Raw genomic sequence first — 21,400 nt, 5'->3', positions numbered from 1 at the left:
TCGTCTGGTTAGAGTATTTGCTATGGAACCAACTGATCCCCTAATGTGGGCACACACACTCCATCTTTCCTGCTTCTCTTCCCCTCCTCTCTGCTGCTGCCTCTTGAAAGCAACAGGTTGCAACAAACAAGGAGAGAAAGGCAGGGCAAAGTGAGTGTGGAAGAGGGCAGGCTGGAGGCGGGGGTTTCAGAGAGGAGAAAGTGAAAAGAAAAGGTCCCCAAAATGGGCTCCAAGGAAAGATAATAGATGGAACTATTGGAAAAGTGAAAGGTAAAACTGTCTGGAGGGCTCTGACGTGGAAATTACTGTATGCAAATTGTAAGCAAACGTGACAGTGCCCTCTGGCTGACTTTGCTGGGAAAGCCTGTGCCATGTCCTTGGGTTTGGAGAAAAGAAGGGAGAGCAGCGGGTTTTGTTTTTGTTTTAAGGAGGGGGAGCCAGGAGGAGAAAACCAGTCTGTCTCCTTGCAGACCTGTCCTCACCTTGGTTGTTCCCTCTGCAACCACTAGGGGGCAGTCGCGTCACTTTCCCGCTCCAGCTCTGCCAGAGGTGGGAGGGGGCTCTAGCCTAGGGGAGTCCTGGTCTTGGTGGGGCTCCAGCTCCAGAGAGAGGGCCCCTGGCCAGCTCTGCCTCCATCCTGCTGGCCAACCTGTCCTACTGGACAGCCTAGTGTCCCCTCCATGAGGCACGTGTTCTCTCCTTCCTCAGGCCTCACTTCTTTGGTCCTTCCTTTGCCCTGGTCCTTTTGGCTCCTGTAATTCTCTGGGTTCTTAACTCTCACTGTGTTTTGACTTGTGTGGTCTCAGAGCCTGCCTTGGCAGCTTTCCACTTCACATCCATGCCTTTCTGTCCAACTCATAACGTCTTTCTCAGTAGCTTTCTGGGTCCGACTGTCTGTCCTGAAGCCTCCTGGTTCCCTGGCTTCTTCCTGTTCTCAGTATTGTGTATCTGTCCCCAGACCAGGAAGTGCAATATTCAGAAGCAGGAATTCTCGTCCAGATATTTACAGGGTGCCTTTCTGTCCACGTCCCGTGGAAGAATATTGCAGTTCAGAGATTTTGTTGACGGGGTAACAAAGCTGAAATTTGTTTCAGTAGCACTGCCGTCCTTTCCTTCTCACCTTGAGGGATAACCAGGGACCTGGGTCTGGACAGAGGAAGAGAACAATACCAAAAAGATCTATTTCCCCACAGCTTTCTCACCATCTTCCCCTCTCTCAGCCTGGGAGGGAAGGAAGCATTAGGGAGGGAGGTGAGATGAAGGGGCAGCAGGGAGCCCTGGAGACTGAGGGCCATTTTGGAGCTGGAAGATTCATCTCAGGGGATGACTACACCCTCAGAACTCTCCACCCTCCCTTGGCTCCAGGCCTGCCTCCTCCCATCCCCCTCGGTGGCAGCAGCCTTGTAATTTAAAGCTCTCTCTGTCGCCTCTAATGTGATCCTCTCGTTTTATTGACTCTCTCTGCCGTCTGTGGCGCCCCTTCCCATCAATCTCCGTTCTAATCACACCGCCGCCACTGCCTGCTGTCTCCCCTAAACCCTCTCCTCATGGGCCCCAGCCCTCGCCTCCACCCAGGTCGTTCCTTTCAACTGTCCCCCCAACCTGATCAGCCCTCTTCCTCCTCCCCTCCTCCATGCACGGGAATGTCAGGACCTTTGAGGGCTCGCCTTCTCCCTTTCCCCACATCTAAGATGTGCCCAGAGGGAGAAGAGATGCCCTGAAGGAAAGCCTGGAACGGAAAGGAGGAATGGCAGGGGGCTGAGGGAAAACAAGACTCTTGGCCTGGGGGTGGTGTTGGGGGTGGCTTTTAGGCCTGTCTCCTGGTTCTGTATAGTCTACAGGAAGAGGTGAGAACTGAGTTCAAGGTAGGAAGGGCAAAGAAACGGACCCAGAGAGTCAGAGAGGGATAGAAGAAAAGATTGAGGCTGAGGAGAATGGAAGGAGGGGAGAAAAGTGAAAAAAAAAAATTGCTGCAGTTAAAGGTTTGTAATAAATAGTGGGTGATGGGAGAAGCACGGGGAAGAAAGGTGGGGGAGGGGAGTTGGCGGGGGGGGGGGAGATACGCACTGAGGCAGAGATAAATTTGCAATTGAAATTCTTTCCTGTAGAGGAGGAGGGGGAGGTGAGGAGGTGCGGAAGAGATTTGCAATTTTAAACAGCTGCAAGACCTTTCCTCCCTCCACCAATCCGAGTCTCACCCACCAGCTAGCCCAAAGCTAATAAGCTCCTTGGGTTTCTAGCTTGGAATCAGTTTTGACTTTTTCCAGTCCTGGGAAGTAGAAGCTTTGGAGAGAGGATTTGGGGCTTAGGTCTTCCTAGCCCTCCTCTGAAGTGTGATTTTTAGAGTTGTGAGTCGGGAGCCAGGGAGAAGTTGCTGATGGATGTGAGGTGGGCCAGTGGGGAGGCGAGCACCCATCGGGATCAGCCCTCAGCATCAGGGCCCGGGCGGGGCTGCTCTGGCTGGGTCTCGGTTCATCCTACCAGGTGAGCCCCCATTATGGGGATGACCGTGGAATGTCGGACCCTCACAATTCGGCACACTTAGCCCCTCTTCCCCCCACCCACCAAGGATTCCGTGGGAGGAATACTTTTATCCCGCTACTTCAGGGCTTCTGATTTCTGGTTAGCTAAGATAACTCCCCAACATCTAATTCCTTTACTTCCCTTTGAGTCCTGCACCCCCCCACCCCAGCCCCACCACCCTTTGCCCAGGTGCTGATTTGCGTTTTCATTAGCATGCGGATCCAGCCCCATGCAGAGCTCCTTAATGGCTCCCACTTCGACTTCACGCCTGGCTGGCCCCCCAGGAGGAGGAGGGAAGTGGGAATGGGAGCCTGCAGGCTGAATGGGGCCAGACCGAGGACCCATTATAAAACAAGGGATCTGAAGGTGAGGGCCAGGCCACACCACTTCCCAGAAGCACGCCAACCTGAGCGCTAAGGGTTCAACCATTAGATATCTGCTGATATTAAGAACTGAAGAGGAGGTAGGCCACTTGGGACACTGAGAAGTATGGGATGGTGAGGCGTGGGGAATTGGTGAGTTTGAGTGGGGAACCAAGATGAAAAGGTTGGGAGCAGCGTCAGAGGGTTGGTAATTCCAGCCAGCTGGAGGGAGCTCAGGAATCCTGATTTCTAGACCTTTGGAGGCTCATTTTGCCTGTCCTGTGTCTGAGGGGCAGTCCAGGTGGATGGAGGAACCCAGGCCACAGCTTTGGGGTCTAGCTCTGTGCCCCTCCAGGCCTTTTCTAGTTTCACCACCTGGGAGCTGTGTGACAATCAGCAGTTCATTCAGCATCTCTGCTTCTTGGCTGCCTCACCTATAAAATAAGGTTATTGTAAGATTAAATGAGATAATTGATTAAAGCATTTCACAGCACCGGGACCATGGTATATGTACCTTAATAGCTATTAGTAATATTATTGGTTTTTTTTTTAATCTCTGGTGGGGAGGAGGCAGCTAATCTCGTATAAGCCACTGTCTCAGTTGGCCAGGAAGTTCCCACCTGTGACCAGAGATGGATCTGGAAGGCACCCGAGAGTAGCATGATGCCTGCAGGCCAAAGGAAATTCACTGTGGCCTCTGGCAAGAGGACCTTGATTTAGGGAAATTATCCCTTCACAGTGAGGGTCTTTCCCAGAGTTCATTCATCCAACAGACATGTGTGGCAGGCATCTTTCTCGGTACTAATGAGAAAACAACTAATAAAGCAGACTTTCTGCTCTCATTGGAACTTACCTCCTAGAAGGGAGAAATAAGGAAACGGGAAATACCAGGCAGTGATAAATCTCTGAAGAAAATACCCCCTGAGCTTTGTAAGCCTCGAAAGAGAGGGAAGGCCTCTTGAAAGAGGTACTGTTTAAGCAGACACCTGAATGACCAGGAGCTGCCAGGCAGAAGTCTGGAGGAAGGGCATTCCAGGCAGAGTCAACAGCTCAGGCAAGCCGCTAGGGTGGGAATGACCTTGGTGTGTTTGAGGAACAAAAAAGGCCAGGGGGCTGGAGCTAGCCTGCCAGGTGGGGTGGAGAGTATTAAAGATGTGTGGGAAGCAGGCAGGTGCCAGACCAGAAGGGCCTCTTTGTAGATCAGGGAGCGGAGTTTGGGTTTTATTCACATTGCACTGAGAAATCATTAACGGGTTCTAAGCAGAATATAGTATGATTTACATTTTGAAAGGTGATTCTTTATGATGCCCGAAATTCGCTTTTAAACAATACAGGAAAAGGGGAAGTGGTGAGGATACAGATGAAACAAGATTGACCATGAGTTTGGGGACTGTTGAAGCTGTGTGATAAGTAACAAAGGGGTTCCTTATATTGTTGGGTCTACTTTTATGTATGTTTGGCATTTTTCATAATTGAGAATTAAATGCAAGATCATTCTGGGTGGACAGAGGGGCAGTAGTAGAAACAGAGGCCAACGTGGAGTCCGTTGCACTAGTTCAGGAGAGAGATGGTAATGGTTTGGGCCGCGGCTGTGCCGGTGGAGATGAGAATAAACAGAGGGGTGAGATGCTCGCTTGAGAAGTTGCTGTCGAATTGCCTATGGGTGGGGGCAAAAGGAAACCTGGGTTTTTAGACTCAGCAACCAGATCAATGGTGGTACCAAATTTTGAGACAGAAGATGGGGAAGAGCAAGTTCAGAGGAGAAATAGAGTTCTGATTTTGGACGTGTTAAGTTTGAAGTCTGTTAGACACTAAGGAAGCTTCAAGTTGGCAAATGGGTACTTGGATCAGGTGCTCAGGAGAAGAGGGACTGGAGTATCCAGAGAATCAACTTCCTGACCGGGTATCTCCCCTGCCACCTCACAGCGCCGGTCTCTCCGTGTTTCCCCGTAGGGTCCTGGCTGTCACGCTGAAATGAACCCCCAGCTCTCCTCCGTCTGCCATGGCCACCCTTAACGCATCCTTGACCGCCAGCACCGCCCCGTCCCCTGGGCACAATGCCCCGTCCCCGCCTCCGGACACCTCCTCCCCCAGCACCCCCTCTGATCCTGTCACCAAAGATCCCCCTGCTGCTCCCTCCACCTCTGAGAGCATGAGGTCCTCAGAGCCAGGGGGGCAGCCCCTGGAGTCAGGCTGTGGCCTCATCCCACCAAAGGAGATAGGGGAGCCCCAAGAAGAGCCTGGCTGTGGGGGCTTCCCATCGAAGGACCTGGGGGTGGAAGAGGACAAGGAGCAGGAGGAGGAAGGAGGAGGGCTCCCTCCTGTGGACCTCAGCGACCACTTATTCTTCACAGCTGGCGGTGAGGCCTGCCTAGTGGCCAAGCTGTCCCTGCCAGGTGGCAGTGAACTCCTATTACCAAAGGGCTTCCCCTGGGGTGAGGCAGGCGTCAAGGAAGAGCCCAGCCCACCCCTCCTTGCCCACCCACCCCGTGCACACCTCACTGCCCTTCACATCCAACATGGCTTTGACCCAATCCAAGGCTTTAGCTCTTCTGACCAAATTCTGTCCCACGATACCTCAGCGCCATCTCTGGCCACTTGTGAGGGAAGGGATGGAGCCTTCTGGAGCTACCAGCTGGCTCCACACCCACCTGGAGATCCCAAAGATGGCCCCATGGGGAGCAGGGGAGGAGACCCCAGGGCACTCTTCTGGCTCTGCCTCCTGTGCCGCCTGGGTTTCAGCAGGCCCCAGGCCTTTGTGGGTCACATGCAGTCTCATGCGGTGACGCTAACCCCCACTCAACACCAGGGCCTGCTGGGCAACCCAGCCGTGCTCCAGGAGGGGGGTGAGGGCTACGTGGCCCTCCTAAGCTTTCTGGAACCAAAAGCGCCTGCTCACCCCCCTTTAGAAATACCCCTTAACAACAGTGGCACCGGGAACATAGAGGCGAATGCAGCCCAGACCGAGGATGGTCCCCCTGAGGCAGAAGCCCAGGCCCCTGTCCTGCCCGTGGAAGAAGTCATGGCCCTCAGCCCACCCTCCCCTCCAACAACCCCGGCCACCTGGGACCCCAGCCCAACCCAAGCCAAAGAATCGCCAACGGCGGCAGGCGAGGCAGGGCCAGATTGGTTCCCTGAGGGACAAGAAGAGGATGGGGGGCTCTGCCCCCCTCTCAACCAAAGCTCACCCACCTCCAAGGAGGGGGGCACTCTCCCTGCCCCTGTGGGCTCCCCCGAAGACCCCAGTGACCCACCCCAGCCCTATCGCCTAGCTGACGACTATACCCCTGCCCCGGCAACCTTCCAGGGCCTCAGTCTGTCCAGCCACATGTCTCTGCTACACTCACGCAACTCCTGCAAGACGCTCAAGTGTCCCAAGTGCAACTGGCACTACAAGTACCAGCAGACCCTGGACGTGCACATGCGGGAGAAGCACCCCGAAAGCAACAGCCACTGCAGCTACTGCAGCGCCGGGGGGGCCCACCCCCGCCTCGCCCGGGGAGAGAGCTACAACTGCGGCTACAAGCCCTACCGCTGCGACGTCTGCAACTACTCCACCACCACCAAGGGCAACCTCAGCATCCACATGCAGTCCGACAAGCACCTGGCCAACCTGCAGGGCTTCCAGGCGGGGCCCGGCGGGCAGGGGAGCCCCCCAGAGGCAGCGCTCCCGCCCTCCGCGGGGGACAAGGAGCCCAAGACCAAATCGTCCTGGCAGTGCAAGGTGTGCAGCTACGAGACCAACATCTCCCGCAACCTGCGCATCCACATGACCTCAGAGAAGCACATGCAGAATGTCCTCATGCTGCACCAGGGGCTGCCGCTGGGGCTGCCGCCGGGGCTGGTGGGGCCAGGCCCCCCTCCCCAAGCTGGGGCTGCGCCCACCACCCCCCCGGAACTCTTTCAGTATTTCGGACCGCAGGCCATAGGGCAGCCTCAGGCTTCCTTGCCTGGCCCCGGACTGAGGCCAGACAAGCCCCTGGAAGCACAGCTGCTTCTCAATGGCTTCCACCACCTCGGAGCGCCTGCCCGCAAGTTCCCCACACCTGGTAAGTTAGTTCCCTGGGCGCTCTTCCCTTCCCCAGAGCCAGACTCGCTTCCCTGCTTCCTCCCAAGGGCCAGACCCGCCCCACCTTAGGTCACTCCAGCTCCGTCAACACCCACCCCGCATGTTCCCACAGAGCAAGCCAACCTGGGGCCACTAATCTGTCTCTGTCCCATAGCCCCTGGCAGCTCCTCCCCGGACGCCCACCTGCCTCCAAGTCAGCTCCTAGGCTCCTTGTCTGACGGGCTGCCCACCTCGCCACCCCCAGATGATAGCCCATCCCTGAAGGTGTTCCGCTGCCTCGTGTGCCAGGCCTTCAGCACAGACAGCCTGGAGCTGCTGCTCTACCACTGCAGCCTGGGCCGGAGCCTCCCGGAGGCTGAGTGGAAGGAGGTGGCCGGCGACACCCATCGCTGCAAGCTCTGCTGCTATGGCACCCAGCTCAAGGCCAACTTCCAGCTCCACCTGAAGACCGACAAACATGCTCAGAAGTACCAGCTGGCGGCCCACCTGAGGGAGGGGGGTGGGGCCATTGGCACCCCCTCCCCAGTGCCCCTGGGAGATGGGGCTCACTATGGGTCTGTCCCCCACCTGCACCTGCGCTGCAACATCTGTGACTTTGAGTCCAACAGCAAGGAGAAGATGCAGCTGCATGCTCGGGGCGCAGCCCATGAAGAAAACAGCCACATCTATAAGGTGAGAGTGGAGTCAGAAGGATCTGAGATTTGAAGGGCCCAGCACAGAGCCTCTGGGGGAGAGGAAAGAAAAAGGAGATGGGGGGTGGAGCCCGGAGATGCAGAGTGGGAAAGTGATGTGAAAACTCAGGCGGGTGGAGTTGGAGGAAAAAGGCAAGCCCACTGGGGTGAAAACTATTTGGAGAAAGATGTGGGGAAAGAGACCAAAGGATGGTGACTGCGAACAAGTGGCTCTAGTACTTTATTCAGCTTTTCTGGTGTTTGGGGCTAAGGGGAGGGTTCTGTGTCTGCTCGGTCCATCTTGTCACCAGAAGTTCAAGAGGATGGACCCAGATTCCATTCACGTACCAGGAGGGAGTCCAGGACTGTTAGGAGGAAGAGGAGATGGGGAGAAGAGGCAGTAACCCTCAGGTGGCCAGAGGAAGGAAAAGGAGGGCTCAAGAGGGAGGAAGGGATGCTGGCTGTCAGGCTCCCCTGGGGGAGGCAAAGGAGTCCCCTGAGATCTGAGGGTGGCTATCCCTTCTGGACCTGAGCACCCTCTTTCCTTGCTTCCAGTTTCTGCTGGAGATGGAAGGGGCAGCGGCCGGGGCGGAGCTGGGGCTGTTCCGCTGCCTGCTGTGTGCCTGGGAGACACCTTCCCGCCTGGCGGTGCTGCAGCACCTGCACGCACCGGCCCACCGTGATGCCCAGGCCCAGCGGCGTCTGCAGCTGCTGCAGAGCGGCCTCACGGCCGACGAGGGGCTCTCGGCTCTTCAGGGCATCCTGAGCTTCAGCCATGGGCAGCTCCAGACTCCCGGTGAGGAAGAGGGGACTGGAGAGGGAGGGGAGCCAGGGTGGGAGCTGGGGGCGGAGGAGAAAGCGGCCCCTGATGGAGAAATGGGTCTGTGCGCCATCCAGAGCAAGTGGAAAGGCACAGTGAAGGGATGCTCAAACCGATTTCAGGGCCATCGGGGCAGCCGAGTGAAGTGGGGAACAAGAGGCTGTTGGATGGAGGGGACAGAGAAGAGCAGGGATTTTCCCAGGTGGAGAAATCGCGAACAGGAAGGGAGGTGATTCTGAGTAGTGATGCGTAGTGACCGCTGTGCTGGCAGTGCTGGGGGTCGGGGGGTGGCAGGAGCCAGTCAGGAAGGAGAGAGAAGGGAGAGAACCCAGAAAAATAGAAACCGCTTCGTGCTGGGCCAAAACCTACCAGGAGATGAGAGCTGTGGGCATGACCCGGAGGCAGCAGGATGGGAAGCCCTTGATGAGCTCCCCAGCCTCTTCCTGTCTCCTAGGAGGTCTTCAGCCCGAAGGCTGGGCTTAGGGACCCCTTAGGCAGTTGAGGTTGTACCAGCAGAGACCTGGAACAGCCTGCCAGGCACCACTGATCGAGAGGGTGCAAAAGAGCCCAGAAAGGGGCTGTCAGGTGGGCACAGGCATCTGGGCTTGACAGAGGCTAGCAGTGGGTGAGGGTGAGGGCCCGGGCAGCAGGAACCCGGAACAGGCAGCATTGACTGGTGCTAATTGAATTGCCAATACGCTGGCTGGAGTTAAGTGCCGGAGGGGCCCAGATCAATAGCTAACGATCCTGGCGCAGGGCTGAATGGAGTTAAGGAACTTTAACACTTTAATTAGGCCGCCACCGAAAATAAATTCCTACACATCTGTCAATTCTTGCTTGAGTGGTAATCTCCTCTCCTAGCGAGACCCACCACCTCCTGCTCGCCTCAGCTGCCCCCACTCAATTCCATGTTCCCTCTTCGGTGCCCCTCACTCGACATTTCTGGGCTCCCTGCTTCCAGGATTAGTCAAGACAGGAAGCTGAGTTTGGTCTTGTCCAGTTTCTGTCGCCTACTGCTGGACCTGTCATCTTTCAATGACGGGGGCTAGACTCACAGAGATGATTTCTTAGGCCCTCTCGGTTCTCACACTGTGATTTCTTTTTGGCGGATTTTGTCCTCTCCTGCCTGTGGATTCATCTCTGCATTTTTTTCCTTTCTGCCTGGCTACTTCCTCTACCCTGTTGTCCTCCTTTCCCTGGTACTTCATCCTTTCAACCTGACTTTCTTCTCATCCTCCACAGGGAAGGTTCCCATCACCCCCTCAGCTGAGCCACCCACCCCTGAGAAAGATGCCCAGAATAAGACTGAACAGTTGGGTGAGTTGCTTTTCTGGTCTGTTTTTCTTCCATCCCTTACCCCTCCCCACCCCCGCAATCCTCATACATTTTGAGATGCTCACAGGACCTTGTGGGGATCCAGATATCCAGCAAGGTCTTCTGTGCAGGAGCTAAAGTGATCAAAAGAAGGGGTTCATCAGGGAAGGGGGGCAGAGCCACAGAAAGCTGGGTGCTTCTGGCCTCTCTGAAGACCCAGACCTGTCCGTCCTGCTCACCTGGGGTCAGCCCTGCGGAGCCTCCTCTCCCTGTACTGAGAACAATCCCCTACTTTCCTGCCCTTTCTCCTGAGCCCACCCTCTACCTTGGAGGCACTCTACTACAAATCAGGTCAGCTTAAGGGCCAGGGGTCTGTGAAAGGAAGAGGGAGGGCTGTTAAAGAGTTTTTAAATCTCTCCCTTTATCTCCAGCTTCTGAAGAAGCAGAGAACAAGACCGGCCCTCCTGGAGACAGTGCCAACCAGACCACGGTCAGAACTGGGGTAACTGGGACGACCTGCTGGGGAGGGGATCTGACTTTACTGAGATCTGCTCACCTTCTAAAGGCTGCATTTGTAATTAGTAGAACTTTAAAGAGATTTCAGACCAAAGGTAGACCTAGATTTGTCACACCTGTGACTTCTGTCACTCCAAACACATTTCAGAAATGGCACCTAGGCCTAGTTATAGATGTGAGCACCAGCAGAGCTGGCCCTGTTGAGGGGAGCACAGAGGGAGGTGACAGGAAGGTGAAAGTTTGACAGAGAGGTGGAGAGAGAAACTATATGGAGGGGAAGAAAGATTAGAAGTAGGGGGAGGGAGGGAGGAAAGAAAAGAAATGAAAAGAGAAAGGCAAAAACAAAACACTAGCTGCTGCCCGGCTCTTTATTCCTTCCTGTTGGGAGCAGAAAGATGAGATGTGGAATTTCATCTCCTACAGAGAGCCCCGACCCAGGGTGGAACTGTCCTGGCACCTTCTTTCTGAGGGGAAAGGAACTGACCCAGATGGTCCACCCTGACAGCTAGCTCTGCCAAAAGGTCTCAGCATCTTCAGGACTCGGGCCTCTGCCTGACCCAGGGATGGCCTAAGAGGCGTGTAGCTCTGTGGCCTGAAAGTGCTGATTCTGAGGGGATTCCCTGCCCCTGGCCTTGAGATGCCACCCTGCGCCTCACTGCTCTCCTAACTGGTCTGCAGTGTGTGTTGTTCTTGCAATAAGCAGGGTTGCTGCATTACTGCCAACTGCTGCGGCAATGCCTTCTGTCCTCAGCTGCCCTTCTTCCTAACTCCTCTTCCGTCCAACAGACCTTTGCCAGGCATCCGCTCTTAGGGCTCGGTGCATTGAGTGTCTGGATCCCTTTCCTTTATGGCCATCCCCTCCCTGACACTCGGGCCCGGACCAGTGGCACAGGCGACGGGAGAGGACGTGAGCCTGGGAGACAGAAGTGCAGGCTGGAGGTCAGACAGTCAGGTGACTGAGGCGGAAGCACAGGCCTCCCCCACTCCCCAAGCTTCCCAGCTCCACCCTCTGGAGGTATGGGCGGGAATGCGCCAACAGAGCCAGGCCAGGATTTTCCTGGGCCACTGGGGGAGCTGTGGTGTTTGTTTACATTAAAACGGGAAGGAAAAAAAAGAAGGAAAAGTAAGTGGGAGCTGCTGAGCCTCTGAGGGAGAATGAGCCGGCTTCTGGGAGGACAGGTAGGGAGGGCCCACTTCATGAGGCGCTCCGTTCAGGGACTCTGGAGAGGCAGAGTGGGCAGGGACTTGGGAGCCTCTGGGTCCAGGAAGTGCCGGAGGGAAGGGGAGCTGTTTCATGGAGAAGATATGGGCAGGGTGGGGGCAGGTAAGAAAACTAAATTGGGGGAGGGCCATCCTGTGGGCTGGAGAACCGAGCAGGGCAGCAGAGGCAGGGAAGAGAGTGGCCAGGCTGGAGGAAGAGGGCAGGGCAAAGAAGGAAAGCAAGGTGGCAGCCCAGCCGCGGCCTTTGTCCCAGTCTGAGGGAAGCGAGGGAGGAGCCTGCTTTCAGGACAGGGGCTCGCCCCTCCTACGTGGGGAGTGGTGTGTCCCGGAACCCAAGCGCTGAGTGATGGAGGGGTCCCACCCTTCCCTGACACCTCCTGCACTGCCCATGTGCCCCCAGGTGTTCTGCTGTCCGTACTGCAGTTTCCTGAGCCCAGAGTCCGACCAGGTGAGGGCTCACGCCCTCTCCCAGCATGCAGTGCAGCCCAAGTACCGCTGCCCGCTGTGCCAGGAGCAGCTGGTGGGCCGGCCCGCCCTCCACTTCCACCTCAGCCACCTGCACAACGTGGTGCCCGAGTGTGTTGAGAAGCTGCTGCTTGTGGTGAGTACAGGCTGGGGGCTGACCTGGGCCGAGGGGAGGCAGAGATGATGGTGTCTATCTAGGCAGCTGTGTGTTGTGGGGAGGGGGTGGGGAGGGCAGTGGCTCTGCACTGATTTGAAGGGGGAGTTTCGGGCTGGAGGGAACCTCAGAGCTGCAGCCTCTGAGGAAGCGCTACTGGGCCCGGAGAAGAGCTGTTCCACTGCAGGCGTGGCTGCCATACAGAGGTGGCAGCCAAGGCCCTCTCCTCTGTGGCGAAAGCAGGAATTAGGTGGGAGGTTTGTCCAAAGAGGGGACGGGAGCCCCGGAAGGGGGCTTGGCACAGACACAGGTGCAGAGCAGGGGGTCGGAGTGGCCTCAGGCAGAGGGGAAGGCACTAGGATTTCTTCCATTGCAGGCCACAACTGTAGAGATGACCTTGACAACCAAAGTGCTGCCCGGGCCCACTCTCAGCCTTCAGGGTGATGGCCCTGAGCCTCCTGCTCCTGGGCCAGAGCCCATGCCCAGCAGAAACCAAGCAGTAGGTAAGGAAGGGGATGGCCGACCTCCCAAGGTGGCAGGAAAAGGGCACCTGGGCTCCTCAGACCAAGAAGGTCTGAAGACAACGGAGGCAAGGATGAATTGCCCTAGGTATCGAGTGGGTGGGGTCAGACTTAGAAAAGGTTCCCCTCTCATTGCTCCCCCTTCTCTCTCCCCTAGAAGGCCCTCACCTGACCCCGGAAGCCAGTCCCGATCCTCTTCCTGAGCCTCCCCCGCCCTCAGCCGAGGGCCCCGACAAGCCCACAGGAAGCCCTGACCAGCCCCCTTCTCCAGCCCCATCTCCAGCCCCTCGGACTGAGGCCCAAGCTGACGAAGTGGCTCCTCTACCCACCATGGCTGAGGAGGAAGAGGGGGCTGGCGGGGAGCCCCGCCCAGCAGAGCCAGCTCCGGCTGACTCTCGCCACCCTCTGACCTATCGGAAGACCACCAACTTTGCCCTGGACAAGTTTCTTGACCCTGCCCGGCCCTATAAGTGCACTGTGTGTAAGGAGTCCTTCACGCAGAAGAACATCCTCCTGGTCCATTATAACTCGGTCTCCCACCTGCACAAAATGAAGAAGGCTGCCATTGACCCCTCCAGCCCTGCCCGGGGAGAAGCCGGCACCGCACCCACCACCGCCGGGGCCACAGACAAGCCCTTTAAGTGCACAGTCTGCCGGGTCTCCTACAACCAGAGCTCCACCCTGGAGATCCACATGCGCTCCGTCCTGCACCAGACTCGCTCGAGGGGAGCCAAGACTGACACCAAGGCTGAGGGGCCAGAGCGTGGCCCGGAAGAGCCCAAGGAAGGCGAGACTGAGGGGGAGGTGGGCACTGAGAAGAAGGGCCCTGACCCTGGGGGCTTCATGTCTGGATTACCCTTCCTATCCCCTCCTCCACCTCCCTTGGACCTGCACCGATTCCCAGCCCCCCTCTTCACTCCACCGGTCCTGCCCCCCTTCCCTCTGGTGCCCGAGTCACTGCTGAAGCTCCAGCAGCAGCAGCTGCTCCTGCCCTTCTACCTCCATGACCTCAAGGTAGGGCCCAAGCTGGCACTGGCTGGGCCTGCGCCCCTACTGTCCCTGCCGGCTGCCGCCCCTCCACCCCCACCCCCGCCCCCTAAGGCCGAGCTGGCTGAACGAGAGTGGGAGAGGCCCCCCATGACCGAAGAAGGGAGTGAGGCAGCACCCACCTCACCCCCTCACCCCATGCCCAATGAGGCAGCCCGCACCGCAGCCAAAGCCCTTCTGGAAAATTTCGGGTTTGAGCTGGTAATCCAGTACAATGAAGGGAAGCAGGCTGTGCCCCCTCCCCCAACCCCACCCCCACCAGAGGCCCTGGGGGGTGGGGACAAGCTGGCCTGCGGGGCCTGTGGGAAACTCTTCTCCAATATGCTCATCCTCAAGACGCATGAGGAGCACGTGCACCGCCGCTTTCTGCCCTTCGAGGCCCTGAGCCGTTACGCTGCTCAGTTTCGAAAGAGCTATGATAGCCTCTACCCACCCCCTGATGAGTCCCCCAAACCTCCTGATGGGTCTCTGGACTCACCTGCTCCCCAGCTGGGCCCACACTTCCTGGTCCCAGATCCTGAGGCTGGGGGGACCCGTCCCTCTGAGGAGCGAAGCCGGGCAGGAGGACGCTGGCCCCCAGAGGAGGAAGAAAGCTCCAGAGGGAATCTTCCTCCCCTAGTGCCTGCAGGCCGCCGCTTCTCCAGAACCAAGTTCACTGAGTTCCAGACCCAAGCCCTGCAGTCTTTCTTTGAGACCAGTGCCTACCCCAAGGATGGAGAGGTGGAGCGGCTTGCAAGTCTCCTGGGCCTGGCTAGCCGCGTGGTGGTAGTGTGGTTCCAGAATGCCCGCCAGAAAGCTCGCAAAAACGCCAGTGAGGGTGGGCCCATGCCAAGCGGAGGTGGCCCTGGGGGAGCCTCTGGCTGCAGGCGCTGCCATGCCACCTTCTCCTGCGTTTTTGACTTGGTGCGGCACCTCAAGAAGTGCTATGATGACCAGCCTCCTGAAGAGGAGGAAGAGGAGGCAGAGAGAGGGGAAGAGGAGGAAGAGGTGGAGGAGGAAGACACAGAGGAGGAACAGGGCCTGGAACCCCCAGCAAAGCCGGAGGGCCCACTGCCAGAACCTACAGACAGGGAAGAGCTGAGCCAAGCAGAGGCCACAAAGCCAGGAGGCAAAGAGCCTGAAGGGAGGGCCCCTCCCTCGCCTTCCCCAGTCCATAACTGTGACCAGTGCGCTGTGTCCTTCCCCAGCCAGGACCTCCTGACCAGTCACCGCCGACTCCATTTCCTGCCATCCGTGCAGCCCAGCGCTGCCCCCCACCTCCTAGACCTTCCCCTGCTGGTGTTTGGGGAGCGAAACCCCCTGGCGGCAGGCACTCCACCAGTGCCGGGGCCACCCCTCAAACGGAAGCACGAGGACGGCAGCCTGTCCCCCACGGGCAGTGAAGCCGGGGGTGGGGGGGAGGGCGAGCCCCCCAGGGACAAGCGCCTGCGCACCACCATCCTGCCCGAACAGCTGGAGATCCTGTACCGCTGGTACATGCAGGACTCCAACCCCACGCGCAAGATGCTGGACTGCATCTCCGAGGAGGTGGGACTCAAGAAGCGAGTGGTGCAGGTCTGGTTCCAAAACACCAGGGCCCGGGAGAGGAAAGGCCAGTTTCGAAGCACCCCTGGGGGAGTGCCCAATCCTGCAGCCAAGCCCCCCATCACACCCAGCCCTGCACCCTTCCCCAAGTTCAACCTCCTGCTGGGCAAGGTGGATGATGGGGCTGGAAGGGAGGCCCCAAAGAGGGAAGCACCTGCTTTCCCCTACCCCACAGTCACCCCTGCTGCCGGGCCCCTGCCTTTCCTACCACCTGGGAAAGAGGCCACCACCCTGACACCAGAACCACCTTTACCTCTCCCACCTCCCCCACCACCCAGTGAGGATGAGGGTCCAGAGGAACCATCTAAAGCTTCTCCAGAGACTGAGGCTTGCAGTCCATCTGCAGGGGATCTAAGTGATTCGTCAGCGTCTAGCCTGGCTGAACCAGAGTCCCCTGGGGCTGGAGGGACCAGTGGGGGTCCAGGAGGAGGGGCCGGGATTCCAGATGGAATGGGGCAGCGGCGCTACAGGACCCAGATGAGCAGCCTGCAGTTGAAGATAATGAAAGCCTGCTACGAAGCCTACCGCACCCCCACCATGCAGGAGTGTGAGGTGCTGGGGGAGGAGATCGGGCTGCCCAAGAGAGTCATCCAGGTCTGGTTCCAGAATGCTCGTGCCAAGGAAAAGAAGGCCAAACTGCAGGGGGCAGCAGCTGGGGGGGCTGGGGGCAGCAGTGAGGGCCCCTTAGGAGTCCAGCGCACCGACTGCCCCTACTGTGACGTCAAGTATGATTTCTATGTCTCCTGCCGAGGCCATCTTTTCTCCCGCCAGCACTTGGCCAAGCTCAAGGAGGCCGTCCGAGCCCAGCTGAAGAGTGAGAGCAAGAGCTATGACCTGGCCCCAGCACCCGAGGCACCTCCAGCTCCCAAGGCTCCACCTGCCACCACACCTGCCTCTGTGCCCCTTGGGACTGCCCCAGCTCTGCCTCGCCTGGCCCCGGTCCTCCTGTCTGGTCCAGCTCTGGCCCAGCCCCCGCTGGGCAGCTTAGCTCCTTTCAGTTCAGGTGAGTGGGAGGTTGGGAGGAGTCGGACTTCAGAGGGCATCTCCCTCTAACGACTCGCCTTTCACTTTTCTTCTTGACTCCGCCTATCTCCAGTCCTCTCCCTGGCCTCCCTTTGTTTTGGTTCATGGGGGAGGGGGGGAGGGGTGGCAGCATGGAACCTAGGTGGTGGGAATGCGGAATGTCTGGCTGGAGGTGGCCTACAGCAGGAAAAGTGATGGTATCACAAAGTGGCTAATCATTCAACACTCCTCATCTTCCTAGGCCCTGCAGCCTCCTCAGGCCTCCTTGGCCTCGCCACTTCAGTCCTGCCTGCTACCACAGTGGTCCAGACTGCTGGCCCCGGCTGCCCCTTACCTCAGAGACCTATGCCTGACCAAACCAACACCACCGCAGGCGCCAGTGACCCTGCCCCAGGCCTGCCTACTGAACCCTCTGGGGACAAGGTCTCTGGTGAGCGAAAGCCAGTTGCAGCCCACACCAGCTCCTCCACTGATGCCCTCAAGAACCTCAAAGCATTGAAGGCCACTGTCCCAGCCCTGTTAGGGGGCCAATTCTTGCCCTTCCCGTTGCCCCCTGCAGGGGGGGCCACACCGCCAGCTGTCTTTAGCCCCCAGTTACAGGGGGCCTACTTCCAGCAGCTCTATGGCATGAAGAAGGGGCTGTTTCCCATGAACCCCGTGATACCTCAGACCCTCATTGGACTGCTCCCCAACGCCCTCCTCCAGCCACCGCCCCAGCCCCCAGAGCCCACGGCCACAGCACCTCCAAAGCCGCCTGAACTGCCAGCTCCAGGGGAGGGCGAGGCCGGGGAGGCCGACGAGCTGCTGACGGGCAGCACCGGCATCTCCACCGTGGATGTGACCCACCGCTACCTGTGCCGCCAGTGCAAGATGGCATTCGACGGGGAGGCCTCGGCCACTGCTCACCAGAGATCCTTCTGCTTCTTTGGGCGGGGCTCTGGGGGCTCCGTGCCCCCCCCACTGCGGGTGCCCATCTGCACCTACCACTGCCTGGCATGTGAGGTGCTGCTGAGTGGGCGCGAAGCCCTGGCCTCGCACCTGCGCTCCTCGGCCCACAGGCGCAAGGCGGCCCCGCCCCCAGGGGGCCCACCTGTCACCGCCACCAATGCCACCACTGCCGCCACGGCTGCTGTGGCTTTTGCCAAAGAGGAAGCAAGATTACCTCACACGGACTCCAACCCAAAAACTACTACTACCTCTACACTTCTAGCTTTATAAACAGATAAACCAAGATTCAGGGGAAGGGAAGGCCTCTGGCTCCTCTTACCCCAAGGGGTGTTGGGTGGGAGCTCAAATCCCTCACCCCGCCCCTGGCTCCGCCCACCTCATGGGAATCTTTCCATTCCCACCCTCAGTGGGCTTCACACACCCCACCTCCAGCAGAGGCCTGCCTCCTCCCCCACCCCCACAGACACACTGATCCTACGCAAATCCTCACCCTTCCTCACGGGCACACACACCCACCTTGCCATCCTGATTGCTCATTCAGGCTGCCCTGCCCACCAGACATAAAAACTGCCCTGGGTTTCATCTTCCTACAACCTCTTTCCTACTGAATTCCCAGTCATCCCTCCAACTCCTATAAACCTGCAAATACATGTTATCCCATGCAGTTCCACTGACTGAGAAAACACCAAAAAAATAAATAAATAAATAAAAGAGAGAGAGAAGAAGAAAGGAAAAAGAAAACCCAAGACTAAGAAGGGGGAAGGAAAATAAACTTCTGCCACTCCCCCTTCTTCCTACCTGCTCCCGCTCTGTCTAGAGCACCATACAGCTCACAGACTCCAAATACCCAGTTGGCTCCCAAGGTTGGAGCCTGAGATGGGCAGGGAGCCCACAAAACTCTAACCAAACTGGAGGATGGCGGGGAGAAGTGCTCCCAGCTCACTCTCCTCACACCCTTCCCTCCTCACCCTCTCCTCCCCTGACAGGGGAACCCCTGTGGCCTGGACTCTAGGGGAAGCTGCCGCCAGGAACCCCTCTGCCAACCCCCACCCTGCACCCTGGGAACTGCAGTAACTTATTCTCAAAGGCTTTAAACACAGAGATCCTCTCAGCAGCCGTGGGCCTGCCCCTTGTCCCAGCCCTGCCACGTGGGGGTCCAGCCTCCGGGACCGGCGCTGCCCACCAACGGCAAATCCAAAGTTCTTTAAAAAAAAAAAAAAAACTGAAACACACACAACCAAAAAAAAAAAAACAAAAACAAACAACCGAGAGCGAGCACGCAGGAGAGAGAGATGGAGAGACCAGAGGAATGAACTAATGAAAAACAAACTTGGAAAATACAGAAAAGAAAAAAAAAAAGCCTGAAAACTCTCCCATCAAACAAGTGGTTTTTTTCCTGTTTGTGTCACTCCCCACCCCACCCCATTTTAAGGGTCTCTCTGAACCACCTTGTCTCTGGAAGATCAAATAGCTGTAAGTCCTTGCCTGGGTACAGTGGTCCTCGAGACTGACAGCAGTGCAGCCAGGCCTGGCCTCAGAGGCAGGAGCTGGTAATGGGGAAAAGAGCCCGGAGGCTGGGGAGAGACATGTCCTTGCCCCCTGATTTGAGTCTTAATCAGGGCAGGTAAGGCAGGTAACATCCCCTCTTTCTCAGCTGTGGGTTAGAAAAGTCACTGTAAATTGGTCTCAGGAGGAAAGGGGTGGACTGGACGGGGCAGTTTGGTTTCTGCATCTTGAGTTTGCTCCCCTTTCACGCAGCTGCCACAGTCTCAGTCAATTTCACAAACCTCCTATTCCCTTCCTGGTGCCCCCTTCAGATTTCTGGCACTTCTTGAACCTTTTGGCCTTTATGGGCACCCTTATTCCCCTTCTGTGTTCTTCCTGCGCCACCCCATCCCCTGCCCCTGCTTCCTCCAGCCTGGCCCACCTCCGGGAAGGACTCCCAAAATGAGTCAGGGCCCCTCTGTGGGGGTCTAGAACTGATGACAGCTGAGGGGATGGGGAGGACAAGGAGATGACCAAAGCACAAGGTGAAGCTTTGACACAGTGATATCACCAAGGGAACCAACAGATGAGGAATCAGGGATCCTACAAGAGGGATCCCCACCTCTAACCAAATTGTTTCTGGAGGCATCAAGTGGTAACTCTGGCAACCCCTAAGCCCAACTAAAGTGGCACGGGGTGGAGAAGCAGGTTTTTCAGCAAAGAAGAGCCTGCAAAAATCCCTCAGTCCTCCAGGCAGTTTCTCCTAACACCCTTGCCGCAACCTCTCCCCTTCCTGCGTAGTCTTCTTCTAAACTCTCTCCCTTCAGATCACTCACAGAGATTCAGCCGCCCTGGGATTTAGGTTTCCTGGTCTGTCTCTGCTCTGTGAACATGATAAGACTGAAGCAGTGGCTCATGTGCAGAAAAGATGGGAGGGGAGAGGAGGGAGGGAAAATTCAGTCCCCAGCCCTATTTGTCCTGTGAATCTCACTTCTGGTCCCGTTCATTTCTAAAATGAAAAAGCTCCAAATCTAGCAAATCGGGGGTGGGGTGGATTAGTTACTCTGATGATGCCAAAAATGCCAGTTACGAATGCAGGCAAGGAGTGAAACTGCCCGACCGTGGTCTTGTCCTTGCTGCCACCTTCCTGCACCCCTTCAGCATCTCTCTTGCACCCCTCCCTCCCTATCCTTTTCTCTCTCCTGTTGAAATTCTGTGTATAAAACTATTTTCTTAGCAGCATGTGTATGAGGAAAGAAGCTTTTTCACTCTGCTTTCTGGGAATGTGATTTGTGTATAAAAGTTGAAACCAAAACAAACAAAAAAGAAATAGGAGAAAAGAGGAAACGTTTTAAAGAAAACCTTGGCAAACACCCAGCGTGGGATGATTAGAGGCGTGGTGCTATGCATTTGAGGGATTTACAGCCAGGGTAGGTTGGCTTTAGTTCAAACTATGCATATTTTCACCAAGAGTTAATAGAGCCAGAAATCCCTCCTCTTGACCTTCAATGTGGTATCTTACACCCAGATACCCTGGCCTGGACACCATGTGCAGTCACTGTTGTGGACAGGAGCTGCCTAAGCAGCTGTCCTTCCCAGGAACCCTGTAATCTGGGGGACAAAAGATCCTGGCCGACCGATGACTTAGGTCAGTCAACATGCTTCTGGAGGACACACCATTCCGTGCTCCCAGTGGCTGGAAGCGTTCCTCCCCAAGCCCTTTCTCAGACCACAATTCCTCAGCAGCAGCACTCCCTCTCCAGAGACTCACAGTGAGCAGGCGGTTTTAGGGGACAGAGGCCAAGTCGGCACAGCCCTACCCAGAACACTAGAGGTGAGCACCAGGTCACCCAGGTTATTACACATTGCTTCTGTGGGGCAGTAAACCCACCTCAAGCATGTGGCATGTCCACACCTATCTTGGAGTCCTCTCCCCTCCCCCCAGCTCAAAAGCGAGCCTGAGTCAAGGGCTCATACGGTTGGTCTGCCATGGCTTGGGGCAAAGGTCTAGGGTTTCTGACACGTGGGTCCTAAAGCATCCAAATTCTGGCCTACCCTATTTTGTGTTAGTGTCAGTACCAGGAGGAGGAGGTGGAAATGATCCTGGCTGTCTTTGCTCTAAACCAGAACCTGTGTGGGAATGGCTTAAGGTACCCAATTCTCAAATAAGAACAAAAAGTCTGTGGAAGAATGTGAGAAAATCTGAAGCCTTAGTGGCCAAATAGGGCAGAGTCTTCAGTAGGACCACAAAAAGAAACCTGTTCTTCCTCTGACCCTCTAGCCCCTGAAGTGGACATACAGATGCACACACAGGAACCAAGAAAGCCAATTACTCCCAGGACAGTGGCACCCACCTGCCTAATTCCTATTTGTCCCTTAACCACTTTCAGGGTTTACAGACCAGATCACTGATTCCCCAAATCTTCACCACCCTGATTTGAGACACATTTGCTCATCTAATCATTCATCCCTGTACAGATAAGATATTCACACCTGAAATACAGTGCTCTGTGTATATAACTGCACCAGTGAAACAAGCAAGCACACCGTCAGACACAGCAGCAGGGATACACACAGGGGCCAGCAAGGTCGGTCCCATGGGCATACAGGCACCAGGGCCATGCCCCAGACCCATCGACTACACTCCCATTAAGTAGAAACACTCCCTACACAGTAA

At 56.9% G+C, this 21,400-nt stretch overlaps 1 protein-coding gene across 3 annotated transcripts in view; it reads left to right on the top strand.

Annotated features, from left to right (window-relative positions):
• ZFHX2 (zinc finger homeobox 2) overlaps window positions 1-17,949 on the top strand; it is a 28,398-nt gene extending 10,449 nt beyond the window's left edge. The window contains exons 2-10 of one of the 3 annotated variants that reach the window (XM_064485842.1): window positions 4,839-6,934; window positions 7,109-7,626; window positions 8,181-8,421; window positions 9,688-9,762; window positions 10,191-10,249; window positions 11,897-12,097; window positions 12,492-12,618; window positions 12,794-16,270; window positions 16,532-17,949. In XM_064485842.1, the coding sequence (XP_064341912.1) occupies window positions 4,888-6,934; window positions 7,109-7,626; window positions 8,181-8,421; window positions 9,688-9,762; window positions 10,191-10,249; window positions 11,897-12,097; window positions 12,492-12,618; window positions 12,794-16,270; window positions 16,532-17,508 (7,722 nt within the window). In that variant the 5' untranslated portion in view covers window positions 4,839-4,887 and the 3' untranslated portion in view covers window positions 17,509-17,949. Of the gene's footprint in view, window positions 1-3,410; window positions 6,935-7,108; window positions 7,627-8,180; window positions 8,422-9,687; window positions 9,763-10,190; window positions 10,250-11,896; window positions 12,098-12,491; window positions 12,619-12,793; window positions 16,271-16,531 lie in introns of those variants that run through there. The other 2 variants (XM_064485843.1, XM_031453451.2) reach the window with 2 other exon arrangements.
• The last annotated feature ends 3,451 nt before the right edge of the window (window positions 17,950-21,400 follow it).

This window comes from Camelus dromedarius, chromosome 5 (genome assembly GCF_036321535.1).
Source record: "Camelus dromedarius isolate mCamDro1 chromosome 5, mCamDro1.pat, whole genome shotgun sequence".
Lineage (NCBI taxonomy): Eukaryota > Metazoa > Chordata > Mammalia > Artiodactyla > Camelidae > Camelus > Camelus dromedarius.
Note: the sequence above shows the minus strand (reverse complement) of the source record. Positions and strands in the feature narration are given on the sequence as shown.